General features: G+C 50.7%; 1 protein-coding gene across 8 annotated transcripts in view; it reads left to right on the forward strand.

Annotated features, from left to right (window-relative positions):
- FRMD4A (FERM domain containing 4A) overlaps positions 1-20,317 on the forward strand; it is a 638,605-nt gene that overhangs the window by 571,585 nt on the left and 46,703 nt on the right. For all 8 annotated transcript variants that reach the window (XM_049705588.1, XM_033403426.2, XM_033403427.2 and 5 more), the window contains 3 exons: positions 6,387-6,463; positions 11,513-11,651; positions 18,286-18,427. In XM_049705588.1, the coding sequence (XP_049561545.1) occupies positions 6,387-6,463; positions 11,513-11,651; positions 18,286-18,427 (358 nt within the window). The remainder of the gene's footprint in view (positions 1-6,386; positions 6,464-11,512; positions 11,652-18,285; positions 18,428-20,317) is intronic.

Raw genomic sequence — 20,317 nt, forward strand, 5'->3', positions numbered from 1 at the left:
CTCAGATTTCAGTATTCGAGGAAGGTTCTGGAACCAAGCTCCTGAGGATGCCGCGGGACAACGGTATTCTGTACTGTCTCCCATAAGTAGGAAATGTTTAACACAAGCTTACTTTATTTTTAAATTCCAAAGAGTAGCAGGGTGGCATTCTAAGGATTTACAATGCTGACCTTCAACCCGTGCTTAGGATGCAGGAATGCCCACACACATGCCCCTCCTTTTGCGGAAAAGGAAGCCAAGGTAAAGAGCGACTTACAAAGTCAGGACTATCACCGAGGCCTCCTGATTTCCAAGTCAGGGTTCTCATCCCCAAAAACGATGAACCGAAACCCAGGAGACTCTCAGCGATGGTCATGAATATTGATTCTGAAACAGAAGCACGAGACCTGTCTTCATAAGCTGGTGGGGTGCCTCCCTGGAGTTTTAAAAGCCTGATACAGAAACCAGAGATGGTTTTAAACTCCATCATGAAGTTAGTTCCTATATCATGGATACAGTCTGCTCTGTGTATGTCGCATCCTCCCAACTAGGTTGTAGGCGCCTTACACATATAAACATATGTGAGGCGTCATGCCCTTCCTCTGTCCTATTAGCATAGGTACATGTAAAGTATATGTTACAACTTGAATATTTGGAAGGGGAATGGGGATTGGTTGTTACCTAAACCCCCAGGGCCTTGTTTCTCTCTTTTTTGAGCATAAGGTAAAATGTATTGAATATCCAGGCAACCGATATAAAAACCTCTGACATATGCTGTTAACCCACTAAAAACAGCGCCGCTTCTGTTGTTCCCTAGAACTAGTTCTTGCGTGACCGTAAAGCCTCATCAGGGGACACCTGATAAAATTCTCTGACCGTGCAGGCTTGGGGTTTCTGTGTCGTGCTCCCATTTTAATTCAAGTCCACCCTGTTGGGGTTGAGTGATTCCTTTTGTCCTGTATCCCTCACGATGTGTGGCAGCTCATTTTTATTTGCCAAATTGTATAAATCCACCTGGAGATGAGTGAGTGACAGCCCTACTTCCAGAGGGTGAACAGAGCAGAAATGAAATCAGGAAGTGGGTTTTTTTAGTTGGTGTGTTTCTTCCTGAGTTCGGAGGTTATTCCTGGCTGTGAGTCCGATTCTTCTTACGAGAGAACTCCTTGCTGGTGTTTGGAAGGCAGACAGCCAAGAGCCTTTGGAGAAGTGATCCCTTAAACATCGGCTCGAAACAACTCTGTTCTTGTTCATCGTCGGGTCCTCCTGGTGTGTTAGAAAGAGCCCAGGACAGAAGTCCCAAGAGGGGGCCCGGCACCAGCTACTTATTTAACCTCTGCCCCCCACCCCGGGCTTGCTTTACCTGTGGGAGGTGGGGACTGGCCAGATGGCCGCCGGGATTCAGTATAATGGTCCCTCTAGAAGCAGCAGGAAGTTACTCAGAGAGGGGTCATTAAGAGGCTTGGTGACTCAGCCTCAGAGACAGGAGGAAGACGAGGCTCCCCCAAGTCCTGGTCAAGAATCAGAGCCACTAGAGCGGGCTTCCTCTCAAGCCTTTATTTCCGCCTCGCTCCGAGAGCTCACCCATCGCCCCACGTGCTGTGCTAGCACCCAGTAAACACTGGCTGTGGAGGAAGTGTCAGGGATCCAAGGCCCCTCTGCCTGTCCCCGCTGTGCCCTCACCCGCTCAGAAAGAACAGGACATGAGTCCTCCTTGGCCCTGACCTTCAGCGTACACAGGATGTGGGAATCTGGCAGACCAGCTAATAGGATCCAGTAACCTGGCCCTGCTCATTAAGTTTTAGTTTTTAGTGCGTTTTTAGTTTTAGTTTAGTTTAGTGCATTAAGTTTTTAGTGCGTCCTGCTGCACTCAGGGCTCAAAGGCTCTATTTATTAGCCAGTCTTGTCTGCTTTCCATGGATAAATATCTCCCATCTCGTCTTTTATACGTTATGACATTGGGGCCCGGAAAGGGGAAGTGGAGGGCCTGTGATCGCTTGGGAATCACACATCTGGGTTAGAAGCCACGAATCCACGTCCAGGACCAGCCATGGTCCCAACCATGGCGACAGGCGCACTCTCGAAACCGCTTCTGGATGGTTTCTCTCTGTTTCTGTTTTCCAGGCAAGGCCAAGTTATTAAGGCTGTTCTTAATCATGATTCTTGTTGTTTGTCAGTCCCTGATGGAAAGCTACGGGTACTGAGGCATCTCTGTATGGAAAACCAGAAGAACCCAGGTCTCTAAGACAAGAAAGGAGTGATACGTATTATCGTTTACAGCCTGTAAAGGAAAGAAAATCCGGTGTGTAGGACAGAAAAGATGTGGCTTTGTACTTCCTACTTCGAGTCACATTGCTGCTTGTTTGTAAAAATCATTCCACTCATAAAGTTAACCATCCTTTAGTGAGTAAGAGCTGTTCCCACTAACTGGGGGACCTATAGGGAAAGGAGCATAGTTAGAGGTTAGAGTAATGGGCCAGGTGCCCTTGATTCCTATTTCTGGTTCCTTCACTGACTTGCTGTGTGGCCTTAGGCATTTTCCTCTAATTTCTCTGGGCGTCGTTTTCCCCAAGAAGAAAATTTCCCACTTGGTCTTCTTGGGGGAGGATACTAAAAGATCAAAGAAGAGACATCTTTTTTTTTTTTTTTTGCGGTATGCGGGCCTCTCACTGCTGTGGCCTCTCCCATTGCGGAGCACAGGCTCCGAGCGCACAGGCTCAGCGGCCGTGGCTCACGGGCCCAGCCGCTCCGCGGCATGTGGGATCCTCCCGGACCGGGGCACGAACCTGTGTCCCCTGCCATCGGCAGGCGGACTCCCAACCACTGCGCCACCAGGGAAGCCCGAGACATCTGCTTTTTAAAGATGCCCAGATGAAGTGCATGAGAAAGGCCTTTTTCATAGGTATTAATAAACCCTTTGATTACTGCTAGACCGTGTGTTTAAGCTTTCAGGTACCTCCTTGGGCAGAACTGGCCATAGAAATTAGGCAAAATCCTAAGGGCTCTAGCCCAGTTGTAACCATCATTGTGTGTCCGGTGAGTCTTTATGGGGTGTCTTTAGCTGGTGGCCGGGTTATGATGGCTGTACTGAGCCCGGGAGGCTCCCCCGAGGTGACACAGATGATCAGGGGCCGTCCCCAGAGCAGCACATCGGAGCCCAGTGTACCCTGTTCATAAAGGGAGACCCGGTCAGGCGTCTGCTCTATATCTGCTTGTCAGCGTCAGAGGGGAGGGTTTGGTAGGTAGGGTCCCTGTGCCCACCATCAGCCCAGCTTGGTGCATGGGGGCGTCCAGCTGCCTTCTTCCCCCGGTTCCCCAGCACCTCCTGTCTCCCCTAAGTGGGGGGGCAAAGGACAAGGCCATTGTTCCCTCATGAGCACCTCCTTTTGGGTTCCTGGGACCTTCCTGTCCTGGAAAACTGCCTTCCTTCCCTCCCTCCCTTCCCAATATTTCATTTGAAAAAAAAAAAATCCCTGCCTAGAGCAAACATGAGGCAAAGCCACTGCTCTACCCCCTGCTGGAAATGTCTACAGACAGTACATCCTCCTGGGGAGATGCCAGGAGCCAGGCCGTCAGGGTTCAGTGCCGAGAGCAGGGATCTGGGCGGTGGCAGCAGGTGGAAGGGCCGCAGCAGAGACCACATGGTTTTGTTTCGGCCCTTGGCAGACTTGAGGCTCTCCACACCAGCAGCATGGGGGAGCATTTCCGGGGAAGACCCCCGGCGTGTATTCTGTTTTGCAAAAAGTCGGAGAGGAAGGAGTTGCCAGGGAACCAACCCCCTGAGTGTTGGGCTTTGGGGTTTTTCACCAGGTGGGGTGGGGGGGTGGGGCTTCCAACCCAAGGCCCAAGGGAGGTGCTCACAAGCACACCCACAAAGAGAAAGCTTGTGGAGATCTGCCCATCAGATGCACCTTCCCCCAAGTGCTGCCCAGCCCAGGACAGTGCCCATGGCATTAGCACCGGTCAGGACCAGTGACATAATCTGCAGGACCGGGACAGAATGAAAATGCAGGGCCCGTTGATCAGTCTTATTGAGAATTTCAAGATGGAGACAGCAGAACGTTAAAACTGAGCACGGGCCCCTCAGGTCACACACCTGTGAAGCGGGTCCTGGCCAGGGCTCTGCCTTACCTGGGCAGGTGGGTGCAGCACAGGGGCTGCGGGTCTGGCTCAGGGACGAGCCATCTACCACTCAGCCCTCTCTTCAGAGGAAAGGGGGTGTGGGGGTCAGGGCACTAAGTCTGTACACTTCCTTGAAGATTTCCAGGATGAAGATCATCAACCTTTATTGTCTTAAACCCTGACAACAGGGCTTGAGTTTAAAAAACAAAAAAAAAACTTAAGAATTATTTCAGTTGTTCTGGAGTTAATCTCCTTTATTCGCCAGGATTTGGGAGAGGTAAGAACAACTAGGAATTGCACTGAGATCTGAGTTCATTGAGCATTTACTTTGTACAGGTACCGTGCCCAGAATCTGTTGCCTCTACCTTAGAGGAGCATTATTGCCATTTTACGGATGGGAAAACTGAGGCTAAAGGAAATGCTGTCACTTGCCTAAGGTCACACAGTTTGGATATAGGGGAGTCAGGATTCAAATGGATGCAGAGTCCAGAGCATGTGTCTGGCCACGTTGTTCTGTGTACTACTTCCAGGTTATAAGTTAAGGAGCTGTGAGTTCCGGTGCTTTTGTGTCTGTAGCTAAGTTCAGGTGAACCATCTGTATATATCTAACAATGGGGGGGTCAGAGAGGAAATTTTCACATTTCACTGAGGGATTTAGCAGAGCAGAGCATCAGATAAGGGCATAAGACTCAGACCTGGGACTCAAGTAACCGAGTACACAGGTGGCATTTCATCTGTGATCTGACACAAGGCTATCTGAGCTCATGTAGGACTTGCTTTCCTTGGAACTGACCTGAAAGGAGAAAAAGAAGTACAGTTTTCCTTGGACTTCAGATCAAAATGTACTCTGAGCTGGGAACAAAAGAGGTAGCTCTGGAATCAGAAAAAAACCATGTCCTCCTCCCTATTAGTCAGACAAAATAATTGTAAAATTCTGCAGAGCAGGTTGTGAGAAGCACGCAGCCATTCTAGAAACAGTTTTTATTCTAGCCCAGTTTGACAAAGGGGTGAAGTCCTCTGGCCAAGCCTCGAGGAGCCGTGTCCTGGGTAGAGCAGGGCCGGATGGATGGGACACAGAAATTGTCATCTTGAAGGAGAAAATGTGAGCAGATCAGAGAGAGTCAGGGGCCCCAGCTGAGAGGATGCCGGGTCTAGGATGAGACCCTAAAAAGCATTTGCCTTAACTGAGTGGGTGAAGAAAGGGGGGATCAGGGGAGGAATCAGCCTCTCCCAGGATGAAACTCTGACCCTTCTTTGGGCTCAATAAACTCAAATTCTCAGTCTACAGAAGGGACTACAATATGCATCAAATATAAATATGAATGTTACGGGCATAACTTGAACCTCTTTTGACATTTCTCAGAGAGTTTAAGTAACTTCCTTTTTCGTCCAATGAAAGGACCCCCTTCCAGAGTAATGCTGCAGCCTTGATTACTCCCAAACCTCTTAGTTAACAGGCTCCCTCGTCCCAGGAGGAATGTCCACCAGGGCCAGAGGGGCCCATCAGGCAGTGCCAGGAACTCTGTTTAGCTCCCACTGTTCAGAACTGCCTTCATTTCACTCTCTGCCTCCCTGAGCGCAGCGAGCTCCGGGGTGCAGCGCGTCCTGCCGGCCCCAGGACTCCTGGCATTCTTTGTGCTGCAGAAAGAAGCCGGGCTTGACGGGCTCACATTATTATCTTGAGTTGCCTGCCCCCAAATAGAGTGCTAGCCGCCCCCCGCCCTTCTCGGGGAAGCTTCCCCAGCCGCCCCAGATCACCAGGGCGAGTTGGGCTCTTACACATCCATGGGCAGGAAGTAGAGTCCCGAGGGGAGGCTGGGAATGTGACCGCCTTCCCAGTTCGGCACTGGAGGCAGGAAGCTCGGTTCAGCACCGCAGGCAGATGGCTACTGCTCCCTCCCTGCGTCAGCCCGCCCTCCTCTCCCCCCACCTCCCCCTCTCCTTGGAGGGAAAAGTCTGCAGAGCTGGGAACTGTCTTGGAGAATTCAACAAAGGCCAAGCAGAGCCGGGGAACCACTTGAAAAGAACTTGTTTTGTTCCCGTTGAGAAGCCTGCAGGAAAATCCACAGCCACATTGCTGGGGTTTTGAACTGAAGAGCAGCGTGTGTGTGTGCGTGTGTGCGCGTGTGCGTGTGTGTGTGTGTCGAGCAAGAGGCATGGGAGGTGCAAACAACTGTACTGTTTGAGCTTTGATAAGGAAACTGCGAGCTGTAAGCTCAGCGGCAGAGGGAGGACTACAGCCGTGACCCGCCCACTCCTGAACTTCAACTGCATTGTTTTCTGTCCAGATATTCCAATGGAGGCAGTTGGAAAACCTGTATTTCAGAGAGAAGAAGTTTTCTGTGGAAGTTCATGACCCACGCAGGTAAGCTAGACAAGCCCTTTTCTTCTGGGAGCGTGTGGCCTCGCCGGCATGTTACTTACATTACTGTTTCTGTGCTGTCACTGTTCATGTTCATTTGCGGGGGGGGGGGGGGAAGAGGGCGGTTGATTGGGAGAATAGAGTTCAAATAAGACAGTAGAGCTTTGTTTGGTTCTGTGTGTTGGGAAATACAGTGGGTTTGTATGTGTGTGTGTGTGCGCGTGTGTGTGAAATTAGCAGTTCCACGGTCATCTCATCTGGCTACACGTATTACTTGCTCGGACGTGTGGAATTGTCTTACAAGCCAGGGCATTTTAGGAAAGATTTGTAGCACTTCAGAACCATCACCAAATTAAAGTGAGCCGTGGTCTGAGTCCTTCTAGAAAGTTTTTGCCAGAGAAGAGCCTGAAGGATGGCTTGTCAGAGCTTCTGAGAACGTTTCAGGTTGAAGAGTGAGCACAGAAGGAACCTACAGCTGAAAGGGTTGTGCTAAGTTGTTTCATTCCGTGAGCTGTAATCTTAGGGTGTTCGCCGTGGTGGGTAGATGTGAAAGAAATACAAGTCTTTTCCTCTCCACCTCACATTGTATCCCAGGGAGCTCTCATGTCAAAGTCAATGCTCTCCAAGTCCAATGCCAAACAATAGGGTCCCATTTTGGAATGCAGCAAGCCCTGCGTGGAAGGTTCTCGGGGCAGCATGTACCGTGGCTTTTCCTCCCTTTGTCTGCTAGTCCTAGAGTTACAGGCAGCCCAGAAGCGGCAGCAAAATTCCCTAAAAACAGACCTAATGCTCGAGAATAAATCGCTTTCAATAGGTCCAAAAGCAGATTTAGAACAAGAAGGTAGCCCTGGGAAGACAGTGAAAAGATCAGGCCCTGTGGAGGAGTAGATGTGGATGTTGGGTGCTGTCCATACCCCAGCCCTGGTTCGGGAAAGAGGGGTTGTTGGCATCAGTTCCTCACACACATGGCTTCTGGGCGCTCAAACAAGCTGAGGTGCCTCCCAGAAAGCTCTCAGCGTGAGAATAAGATTTTGCCCCATCAGAGGGTGAGGCTTGTGGGGTGATGTCCGTTCCTGCGGTCAGTGATAACCCAGGAGGACTGCTGTGCCGTTTGCCTGGCCACGTAATCTGCTTGAAACAGAACTCCCGTGTAGGGTGAGAACTCCCCCCGACACCCCATGGTTACCGTGCAGCAGGCAGGCGGAGAACGTCTTAGAGATTCGTGTCTCGTGGTCAGGTGATGATAGCGTTGGCAGTATAACAGCCTGTGCAGCATTCTTCAGGGTCCTGTGATGAAGGGGCTCAGGATCCAGAGACCCTGTCTCTGCAGAGCAGGAATGCATTGTTTCAGGCCAGGCAGGGGGGCAAGAGATGCTGAAAGTAATGTCCCAGAATGAATGTTGCCACAATGGGTCAGATGCAGAAAGCAGCTGATTGACAAAATAAAGACTGGAGATTGGATGGTCTAAGAGGCTGAGCGTAGGACTAGAGACAAACTCTCCGGGCCTGTGCTCTGTTGGGAATTCTGCTAATGCAGAGGTACCTTGGACGCATCCTTGAGTGAGTGGGCGGCGGGTGTGTGTGTGTGTGTGTGTGTGTGTGTGTGTGTGTACTCGTCGTGTTCTTTCTGTGTCGGGGTCTATTGTCCTATTCGTGATGTAATTCTAAATTCCCTTCCCTTTCCCAAGACCCAGGGATATTGGAAGGAGTCCAAACCTCATGTTACTATCATGTGGGCTTTTAGCCTATTAAATGAAAGTGGTCAGTCTCACATTTGCTGAGTAGCTCCTATGTCCAGGCACAGTTACGTGTCCTGGGGTATAGAAGGAAGCCCTGAAAGAACTTATAGCACAATTGGAGCGACAGAAGAAGGAACTTGATGTTTATTGTTTACTATGCACAGTCACTGTTCTAAACACTTGGACAGTTATCTCATTGGGTCCTCGCTATAACCCCAGAAAATAGGTACTAGTATTCCTGTTCTACTTGGGAAACAGGCACAGAAGAAGCAGAGTCACCGGCTGCAGGTTACAAAAAGCCAGTTAAGGGGTAAAGACAGGATATGAGCCCAGGGAGTCTGGCTCCAGAGCTTATGTGACTTACCGCCATGCTATACACAGACAGCGGGTGCCAAGTACCAGATAGCACAGCCTATAGGTGCTGGTCTGGGGAGGCTTCTTGAGAAGGAGAAATCTTAGCTAAGGATGTAAAGCTCAAGGTGGGCCCTCAGGGGGTTACAGATGTCGGGCAGGTGGGCCTAAGAGAGAAGTGCAGGCGCCAGAGGCAGTCTGAGCACAGGACGTGAGCACGTCCCCTGGAAGGCAGTCCTCTGTCAGCCTAGAGACACGCAGGGAGAGGAGAGGGGAGACGAGGAGAGGCCAGAGACGTGGCTTCCTTGATGGCAGCGGTGGAGACCCAGGTTGACAATGCCTTTAAAGGTACCTTTTCCAAATGCTCAACAGGGCAGGCAAAGGGGATTGTTCCAGGTCAGCTACTTAGTTTAGTGGCCAAGCCCGTGTCTCCTGGGGGGTTGGAGCCCCGCCTGGCGCTGCAGTAAGCACTCCTCTATGGCCTCCTGGCCCTGCTCCAGTTAAACATGGCGTCCTGCTGCTGTTGCCTTGTTTATTTGAACACAGAAGAGTCATCTAATCAACTGTACTGTGTTGGGATGGTTCAGGGGTCATCCCCTCCCCCAAACCAGGAAGGAAGCCAGGAGCAACGTTACAGGATGGCAAGTGTGGTGCAGAATCGTGTCCTGAAGATGGACGTCCTGGGACACTGCGAGGACAGGGCATGGCTCGGCTGTCCCAGAAGATGCTTCCAGATTTGCTCTCCTGGACCGGTGTCCTAATGGATACCCAGCGTTGTTTCTGCGGTTCTCTGGGCTTGGCGAAGCAGAAGGAGGCGGTGGGGTGGGAAGAGCTTGAAGCAAACAGTGTAGAGAAGAGAGAAATTCATAATCGGGCAGGAGAAACACTCTGAGACCATCTGATTTAGGTGCTCCTGGGAACTCCCTGACCAGCCAGCCTCTTCCCTCCCCTCCCCCGCCTTACCTGAAAAATACACCTAGCCTGGCACTGCTCTCACTACCGCCCCTGAAATACATTTCAAGTTACTTTTCCTTTCCAATTCACCTTTTCTGGGAGAAAAAAAAAATGAGTTTACTCCCAGGATCAGCCATTGCCATGGAGGCCAGAGTGAGTATTCAGATGAGTTTCATTTTACGCGTGCAGAGACCATGGGGGTTTCCTCCTTACTCTCTTGCCGGCTCCTTTTCCATTATTTTCAATTGTGTGTTCCTTTGTGAGCCGGCATTTTCTCTTAACTTTAGTTATAACCAAAGGGAAGAAGAATACTCTGCTTAGAATCGGTAGTATTAACTAACCACCAGATTTGAATTCCTCCTTAGAAGTGGGTCTGGAGAACACGTACTGTTAAATCTTGAGCCCCCGGGGGAAGGTGATCGGAGCAGCTTCTAATCTCCTTCAAGGGAAAACTTGCCATGAAAATAATATGATTATTCACAAGTCCTGACTACCCCAAGTTTCATCCAAATAGCTCAATCTTGAACACACATTGTTCTTCTGATGTGCACATAAGATACCCCCAACCTCACCCCACTGTCCCATCACCTTGCCCTACACACATACGCACCTGCACACACATGTATGGCAACACATTCTCAGATTTCACTTGCAAAATCATGTACCCATCCTATAAAGTATACTTCACTGAGAACATAATCATATAACTCTTTTTCCCCTTGATTCCGTTAATGTGATGAATTATGTTGGGACCATTCTTTCCCACCTTCGGTTTAAAGTCTGACTGCCTCTCTGCTCTGTGCATACGTCCTCCACATCTCCTACAGACGTGTACGTGGACGTGGGTAGTGGGTCGGCATTGGCCGGGCTCATTTCTTTCTGCCTTTCCTCTCCTGATGCTTTATACCCCACCCGCCCTCTGAATATATTTGAAATTGATAACCAACTTGCGAGGAAGATTGCGTGCGAGTAATGTAAGCAGTTCTGATTGCCTTAGATGCTGTGGCAGTTAGAAGAGAATTTACTCGTCCACCGTAGGCAGCTTTGCCTGGTTAATAAAGGACATTGTCAAAGGCTCTTCCTGTCTGTGAAGTTTGTCTTGGCCCAGTGCCAGGAGCTGAAGATCAGAAAAGACCGTCCCGTGACCTAGAATGACCTGTCTTATTCCAGACAAGGCAGAGGCTTGGCCAAATTCTGAACCCTAAGGAGCCAGTAAATTAAAAGATTAGCATGGTTCACGGTAGCCAAGATATGGAAACAACCTAAGTGTCCACTGATGGATGAACAGATAAAGAAATTGTGTATATTCACAACGGAATATCATTCAGCCTTAAAAAAACAACATCCTGCCATTTACAACGACATGGATGGACCTGGAGGGTATTATGACGTGAGATAAAGCAGACACAGAAAGACAAGAACTGCATGATCTTACTTACAGGTGGAATCTAAAAGAGTCACAGAGGCAGAGAGTAGAACAGTCGTTCCCAGGGACGCGGAAGTAGGGGAAATGGAGAGAGATGCTGGTCGAAGGGTACACAAAGTGGTAGTTCTATAGGATGAATAAGCCTAGAGATGTAATGTACAGCCTGGTGACTGTAGTGAATAACACTGTATTATATACTGGAAATCGGCTAAGAGTGGATTTCAGGTGCTTGCATCACACACACACACACACACACACACACACACATGCACACACGGTGGTACCTATGTGAGGAGAGGAAATGTTCTTTAGTTTGACTGCCGTGATCACTTCACTGTGTATGTGTATCAGTACATCAGATCATCACGTTCTGTACCTTAGATAGAATCAACGTTTATTTAGAGAATAAAATGAAAAGATGGCCTTTGCCAGCCAGTTTTGTGTGTGCGTGCACGCATGCTCATCTGTCACCTTTATGCCGGAGCTCTTAGGACCCAGTGGGTTTTCGGTAAAAGCTGTTGACTGAGTATCATAGGCCCTCGTTGTAAACGTGTTTGACCCTTCTGATTCTTGCTCTCCCAGGGCCTCAGTGACAAGGAGGACGTTTGGACACAGCGGCATCGCAGTGCACACGTGGTACGCGTGTCCGGCACTGATCAAGTCCATCTGGGCTATGGCCATTAGCCAACACCAGTTCTATCTGGACAGAAAGCAGAGTAAGGTAAGTCCCTTTCCTGGGACTGGGAGGGCCTATGACAAGACCAGACCTTTCACTGAGCTGTGAGCAGACGAGGGCCCTTGTCTGGATCTCGTAGCTGGGGGATTAGGAGTTGGATGGCTGGAGAGGCCCTGCATCCCTTGCTCTGAGATGTGCACAGGTGAGACTGGCCTTTTAGGACTATAGGAGGCAGCTCCTGAGGTCAGCTCTTGAAGAGAACAACGTGTCCTTGGCAACTTGGTCAACCACGGTCAGAGCCACTCAGACCGTTTGCTGCAGCCAAGTAGGGCCTTTTGAGGAATTCCCCCGTGCTTTTGAACCTCAGGAATCTCTCCTGGAAGTAAGCAGTCCTTCTGGGGGTGTAAAAAGTGGCATATTGGGTTTTTTTGGGTTTTTTTGTTTTTGTTTTTTTGTGGTATGCAGGCCTCTCACTGCTGTGGCCCCTCCCGTTGCGGAGCACAGGCTCCGGACGCGCAGGCTCAGCAGTCATGGCTCATGGGCCCAGCCGCTCCGCGGCATGCGGGATCCTCCCAGACCGGGGCACGAACCCGCGTCCCCTACATCAGCAGGTGGACTCTCAACCACTGCGCCACCAGGGAAACCCTGTTTTCCTTTTGAGGGGAAAAAAAAAAAAAGGAACCATTTGCAACTAATAGACACCACCTACCGGTTGAGGATAATTGCTGTGAAAACCCTCCAGGCTTTTCCAACTGCCAACTCCATTTCTTAAAATTGCAAAACCGGAAACATTATAATAAAAAAAAAAGGCAACAAGTCTGTTTCCCTAAGGTAGACCTGGAGCCTCAGGCCATAGTAAACAGTCATCCTCCAAGGGAGGTTTGACCCAGCCCCAGTTCACACACACACACACACACACACACACACACACACACACACACACACACACACACACACACACACACACACACACACACACACACACACACACACACACACACACACACACACACACACACACACACACACACACACACACACCGTGGTGGGGGGGGGAAATGACGTCTCCTTGGTTCGCACACAGCTCATATCAACCCTCCGCCCCCTCTTCCTCCAGCCTTGTCTGCGGTGCTTCCCTTGCCTTCCCCGCACAAGCCACGCCCATTCATTATCCCTCAGGTGAAGAGCCGTATCAAGATGGGCTCTGCATCTTTCTAAGGCTCCTGCTGGCTTGGGACAGGTGGGGAGTGGAATACAGAACTGCAGAGGGAGATCGACCTTGGCCCCCGGTGTAGTCAGTACCACCACCTGTGGGAGGTTTTCTCCCATCCCGTGCGTCCTAGAGAGAGGAGGAAGTGGCAGGACCCTGGGCTTACTGGGCCCAAGACTTATTGGATTGGTGCCCTTTTGGATCCTGTGGCTTCCTGTTTTGCCTTATATTCCTTCTGAGTGGAGTTGCTCCTTCCCTGGCTTGGGAGGATTGGGAGGAGAGAGTTGGGATTGAGCGGGAGGTAAGAGAAAGATGTAAGAAAATAGGACAGGAAGCAAACGATCCCTCAAGTCATGATTCAGTTTCAGTCACGGCCTTTCCCATGTAGGAGTCACGTTCTCCTTTATAACACATTTTCTTTTCTCCTAAGTCTTCTTCCTTCCCCCTGTTTGGTGATTTTTGGGGGGTGGATGGGCACAGGGTGGAATATTTTTGTTGCCAGGAATAATGAGAGTATTCTGCATCACTCCTGGTGATGGTGGGCATTGGCACAGGAACCTGAGGCCCGATTCGATCCAAAGAAACGAGGCCAGAACCTTTTGACTCATGCTTTAGATTGAGACAGTGGGTGGGTGTCAGTGTTTTGCCCTCCAGTGGCAGGAGTTGGAGGTCAAAACCTGAGACCATTGATTCTGTCCTCCGTATCGTTTGGCAGTGCGTGACGAGGGGTAGAGAGTCTGACAGCCCACCTGAACCCCACTGCCAATTCCTCTTGCGGGCAGACACTACACACACTGATTTTGAATGGGGAAGAGAAAAAGGCTGTCTCAGCCTAAGGGTGGTGTATTCGCTGTTAGAACTCTTCCTCCCTCTGCTGGCTTTTCACATTAGAGGATCTATGGGGTGAGGCAGGAGGCCCATCCTTAGGGCTCCGCAACCCTGTTCTCAGAGATGGTCTTCCTGTGCAGCTGGAGAAGCCTTATTCAGCAGGCTTACAGGTCAACCCATGGATGTAACAAGGAAACCTCAAAAAGTAACTATCATAGATCACTTATTAACAAGAAGTATCTCTCAAGAGACCAGACCAAATGCTCGCAGCAATAGGGAGCTTTCAGCTCAGCCACCCCTGGGGGACTGAAGGACATGCCCCTACCCCCAGGAGCAGGAGAATTTGCCCCAGATAAGCTCTGGATACTCACAGTGCCCGGAGCCCATGTATTTCTTTTCTTTTTTTTTTTTTTTTAAAGAAGATGTTGGGGGTAGGAGTTTAATAATTTATTTTTATTTATTTTTGCTGTGTTGGGTCTTCGTTTCTGTGCGAGGGCTTTCTCTAGTTGTGGCAAGCGGGGGTCTCTGACTATCGCGGCCTCTCTTGTTGCGGAGCACAGGCTCCGGACGCACAGGCTCAGTAGTTGTGGCTCACAGGCCTAGTTGCTCCGCGGCATGTGGGATCCTCCCAGACCGGGGCTCGAACCTGTGTCCCCTGCATTAGCAGGCAGATTCCCAACCACTGCGCCACCAGGGAAGCCCGCCCATGTATTTCTTATTGGAATCAGTTGCTCAGCCTACGGTGACTGGTGAGGAATGGGTTCCCCCATGGGGAGGTCCAAGGACTCTGCCTTCTGGTTCTGTGACCCCAGGCAAGTCTTTCCTTGCTCCTGCTTGCTTTTCACAGTTAGAGCACAGCAAAGGAAATTCCTGACCAGAATCACTGATCAGTCCAGTGACACAGTGTTGGTGAAGTTGCTTTAGGAGATGTGTGCTATCTCTCACTATTATCATTACTAATGCAACATACCATTCCCTGGCCGACACCTGTGTGTAAAGTTTAAATTCTCTACAAGTTCCCCCCAATTAAATCAGATGATAAAATTCACCTTAGGAGTAGTGTTACAACACCTTTCATTTCTGGAATGTTCTTCAGACAACAGTGATGTGACCCATCTCCAGTGGGCAGGATGGTTCAGGGTGAGTGATGGCTGGCAGGCCTGGAATGGAGTGTTTCCAAATATTTCTGAACAGCCCGTGTTGGCTGGCATACTGGCCATTGCTCCACACTCTACTGTATCAGGCCGTGTCAACCATTCCTTTCTCTGAAGTGCTTCAGCAAAGCCCAGGCCTCCCGAGGGGTGCTCATGAACCCCAGAAACAAGTGCAATCTAGTGGTTGGAGCCAGCGGGGGTGGGTAGCTGAGAAACCTAGTGCCCTTCCCCTGGCGCTTGGTCATTTTCTTCTTTCAGGGTCCTAGTGTAAATCACTTAGAAAACCTGTCTCTCTGTCTCTCGCTCTCTCTCGCTCTCTCTCTGTCTCTCTCACTCTCTCGCTCTCTCTCACTCTCTCTTGCTCTCTCTCACACACACACACCCGCCTGCCCGCCCACCCTCCATCACCAAAGACAGCGGAAAGAGGCGGTATTGGTCCCTTTCTGGCAGCTCATTCAGAATGAGAGGCTGTGCTGGCATCAGTCACATTTGGTAAATTATATCTGCTGACCCCAAAGATCAGAAATGTTGTCAGCTAGATCCTGCCAACGTATGTACCCCAGAGCCAAGGAATACCTTGCAGAGTTCGGGGGAAAATACTTGAAAGCTTAAATTGTTGGGTCACTGTTCCTCTGAATTCAGATTGAGAACTTGAGTTGGCCCCCAGTCCAAACATCTTTCCTTCTTCTTAATCTTTTTTTTTTTTTTTCCCTGATCCAGTTTGCTATTCTTCATTCCATCTAGATCAAAAGCCAAGTGAAAGCATGTCAGGGCCAATTAAACCTTGCTTACGGAATACCCATAATAATACTTAGAACAGCAAGACCCTCAGAGCAAAACATCCAAAACTTTGGAGGCTCTTTTGCTTGGGCACAAAGACTAGACTTTATAGGGAGAGAATCTCGCCATCAATTCATCTCTTAGTGCTCTCTCCCCACCTGGTCTGTTCAGTCACTGTGATATTTCCATTCTAGAGAGAAGCCAGTAATTTCCTAAAGCTTCTAAGAATCTAGTCTCCCTTGGGAAGTGTGTCTGTTGTCCTTTTTCTGTATTTTGTTTCCTGCCTCCGAGATTGGTGGGGCGGGGCTGGAGGTGGGGTGGGGACAGGTCTTCCTTGAGATTAATGAGATCTCCCCAAATCTCCAGTTGAGTCATTCATTGAACCTCACCTAGCAAATTCCTGCCAGGCCCTGATTTATACCCTATTCCTATTCCAGTGTCACTGGCCTAGATGTCTAGCATCTGATTTCGTCCTGATATCACACCTCCGTGGTGTGGGTTTTAACAGCTCCATTTGACAAACGGGGATCTCAGTATCAGAGAGGTTGAAAATCAAGGTCAAACTGTGATTCTCTGGGAAGCGCCAAGATTTCAGTCCAGATCTTTCTGATTTCAGAGCCCAGGTCCTTCACCAGGCTGCAGTGGTGTGTGTCTTCATGAGTTATTCTTGCAGAACTGCAAGCGTGGGCTTCTGTTGGTAGAGCCTGGGCCTTGGTAGAAGAACAGTGTTGAAAGAGAGGAAGCGATGGGTTGTGCTTTGCTCAGAGGATAAAACTCAGCCAGGTGGATGCAACTGATACGCTGTGTCGAAGTGAAGCAGAGGCGCTCCTGCCTTCTGCTACAAGCCAGAAAACCCTGCGAGGCGCTGGCAGCTGGGATTGTGTTATGAGCAAGGAAGCCCTCACCCCAGGAAGGCAGCCTAGTTCTGAATGCAGGGACAGAAGTTGAGGTCAGAGAGGAGACATCAGGCAAGGAAGGACCAGTGAGATAGAAGAGGGTGAGAACGAAAATGGGTCAGACCCGGTGAACAAAACAAGCAGAAAGTCTCAGCATTTCCTCTGCCCCTCAGACTCTCATCTCATTCACGTGAGGAAAGTACTTGGCGGTCAGAAGTCATGGTCTTTCACCAATTCTGGCATCAACACGGAGGCCAGAGGAAGGGCAAGGCCTCTGGGTTCAGACAGACCCTGCTGGACCGCTGCGTGCCCGTCCTCTGTGGCTTCTCCTGTGTGGTGGACAGACCTAGTCTCACACCAGTGAACACGCATCCAAACCTCAGTTGGGACCCTCCGCTGGCTCCATGCGTGCACCCCTGCCTAATCACCAGTGGCCACAGAAAGATCAGCACATGGGGCTTCCCTGGTGGCACAGTGGTTGAGAGTCCGCCTGCCGATTCAGGGGACACGGGTTCGTGCCCCGGTCCGGGAAGATCCCACATGCCGCAGAGCGGCTGGGCCCATGAGCCATGGCCGCTGAGCCTGCGCGTCCGGAGCCTGTGCTCCGCAACGGGAGAGGCCACAACAGTGAGAGGCCCGCGTACCGCAAAAAAAAAAAAAAAAAAAAAAATCAGCACATGTACAGGTTATACTAGGATTTATAGTTGTTTTCCAAAAGTCCGCAGTGCAGCGGAAGCCACTTCCTGAAGCATTGTCACAAATTGATTTCTTGAAAACGGAAAAAAAAAAAAAAAAGTCCAACACGTGCAGGGCACACGCAAACCCACCTCTACCTCCCAAGGTGGGAACTAGAGCAGAAAGCTTCACTGCAAACAGTTGATTTTAGGAACGTAATCATGAATGCAGAGTCCTTTTCTAATTGCTCTAACTTGCTGTTACTGTTCGACAAAGTGGGCCAGTTAATTTGTAGCATAAATGGAGTGGACTTTTAACCGTAATCTGAAGACTTCGGCTCCTATGTTTAGGTACCAAAATAGAAGCAAAGCACCGTGTCAGGTGCCCCCTTGGTGGGCACCGAGCGTCCAGATGAGCATTTGTTGCAGAAGCCCTTACACGCCACGCTTGCAGGCTGACAGTGTGATCGCTTCCCAACCCTCTGAGTTTTCGTGGCTCCGTGGCTAATCATTTAAGAGTTTAAACCACCTTAGAATTTACTGGAACTTCATAAATTTGCTTCAGACATCCTTTAAATCATTCACAAAGCTGAAAGTTATTTTTTTCCTCCTTTTAAGCACAAAATCACAGTAGCAAGTAAAATTGCTACTATTCATTGAGAGCTATGTAGGAGGCAGGGGGGAGGGGAGGGGAGGGAACTGGGGGTGGAGGGATGCCTTCACTTGCCTTACTTCTTTTGACCCTAACAAAACCTTGAGCGGTAGGTGGTGCTTTCCCTGTGTTATGCTTGCGAGTCATGAGGCTTCGTGAGGTTAAGTCCTTCCCCAAATCAGGACTCCACCGAGGCCTAGCTGACTCGGAAGTCCACACTTGTAAGCCCTGTACATGCAGCCTGTGGGATGACAGGCTTCGAAAATTCCTCGCGGTGTCACCTCTGGAGCCTTATCTGCTCCCACCTGGGAAGCTTCAGGGGATGAGCGATGGGCCCTGGGGACACAGACAGAAAAATGAGGCAGTTGGCTGGCCGTGAGGCCGTTTGCTAGATCTCAGAAAGACAGGCGGGCGGGCGAGCGAGCGATCGCTGTCCGGAGGGGAGCGGCCCCCGTCTAACCTGCCCAACCCGGTGGTCCTTCTAGTCGAAGATCCATGCCGCCCGCAGCCTGAGCGAAATCGCCATCGACCTGACGGAGACGGGGACGCTGAAGACGTCGAAGCTGGCCAGCATGGGCAGCAAGGGCAAGATCATCAGCGGCAGCAGTGGCAGCCTGCTGTCCTCAGGTGGGTGGCGGCCCCCGGGGGCTGGGGCGCTCCGAGGGGGCAGGGCGGAGCCGCTGGCTCTCTCGTCCTGAGCAAGGTTTGCGGCCCAGCGGGGGTCCGAGGAAACGGCCGAGACTATCACCGCGTGGAAGCAGGGGCGGGGGAGGAGCGGCAGTAGAACCTCCCGGTGTGGGAAGGCCACCTAAGTGCCTTCGAGCGGCCTCCAGAGCCTTCCCAGGGCTGGTGGCTGAGCGGCAGGAATGCCGGCTCCAAGGACGCAGGGCGGGCGCGGGCTGCCCGTGTGCCACTCAAGGAGAGTTCTGCGAGGAGGGGCTGAAGGTCAGGCTCGCGGTGCTTGCTGAGTGACCTACATTCTGTTCCCAGGGGGGCTTCTCGAGGCTTTCCAAAGTACAGAACACCCTTGATCGTTTGAAAAGGAGAGACCTGTCGCAGAGTGCGCTTTGAAAGGGAGGCTCAGGGGATCTGGTTGCCGTCTGTTTCTGCGGGGGGCCTGGGCCAGTCATTTGTCTTGCGGTGTTGGGAGGGGCAGAAATGCCCCGAGGTTTGAGATGGGGCTGGACTTCAGGAGGAGGGATGCCATTGGCTGGAGTGACAGGAAGGGGGGCAGTTTTGAGTTGGGCAGGGAGCGAGAGGGAGGCAAAAATTGTCTGGAAATGTTAGAAAAGTATAACGCAGTTCACTCCCCAGGCCACGTGGTCAAGGCCTGATTATTCTTGGAGCCAGTACACATTTCCTTGCCTCTGAGCCAGAGAGTAAAACAGGAAGTCTTTGCCCTACCTCATCTTCTCGGGTCAGCTCTGTACACGTGGTGACTGCAGACGGTAACAAAATAAAATAAAGGAAAAAGACAGGAGGGGGGGAAAGCCGAAAGCTGCCTAGTTAGCTTCTGGGCTGGTGGAGTCCAGTCACAGCCAGGGAAGACCTTCAGACCTGAAGGGCGAGGGTGAAGATGGACAGGCCTTTCTAAGGTCCTGGGAGGACCCAGGTCATGTGTGCACGGGCCAGGCGTTTTATAAAACCTGTGAACGTAATACATTTTGCATTCTTTTTCTTAAATGGAGCCACCAAAATTCTGTAGGTTTCAGGCTCCACAAAGTCGTTTCTGCCTCTGCCAGGTAACCGTTAAGGTTCACCGTAAACCTCTCGCTGTCCTGGGTCCTTAAAAAGTTTCCATCGATACAATGGGCCAAGTAATCATTGTTTCTGAGGCTTAGAGGCTTACAGTGAAGACCGTGGACAGTGCTGTAGTAAAGAGAACGCCATACAAAGTCCAAGACCCCTGCCCCGAATTCCAGCCACGTCCTATTGCCTGCAGAATGATGAAGGGCAGGGCCAGAGTCAGCCCTGTGATTGTCCCCTAGACATCCCAGCCCCCATTAAAGCCCAGAGTCTCAGATCTGAGCCTGGATTTAATCTGTCCACTGTCCTCCTCATCCAGCCACAGATGAGCCCGCCTCTTCCTTCAGCCTCAGTGAGCGGTGCATCCCTGCCGTGGTTTCATATCCCCTTGGAAATCTACGTTCGTTCTGAATATGGCATGTTATACCCAGGAGAATAGATTCTTCCAGCTCAGGGGTTCCCTGCCCTCCAAGTGCATCGGAACCCCTTGGAGGGTTCGTTCAAACGCAGATAGCTGGGCTCCGGCCCCGGAGTATCTGATCTGTAGGTCTGGGGTGAGCCTGGGAATTAGCATTTCTAGCAAATTCTGACAAGCTCTCCGGTGATGTTGATGCTGGTCTGGGGACCACACTTTGAGAGCCACTCTTCTTGCGAGGAACCTCGGTCTCCCCACTTTTACACCTGTGTCCTGGTCCATCTGCTCGGGCCCTTTGTCTCTGGCAGCCGCCAAGGGTACAAACGTAATAGCAGGTAGAGCGGAGGTGGTGAACA

This window comes from Orcinus orca, chromosome 2 (assembly GCF_937001465.1).
Source record: "Orcinus orca chromosome 2, mOrcOrc1.1, whole genome shotgun sequence".
Taxonomy (NCBI): domain Eukaryota; kingdom Metazoa; phylum Chordata; class Mammalia; order Artiodactyla; family Delphinidae; genus Orcinus; species Orcinus orca.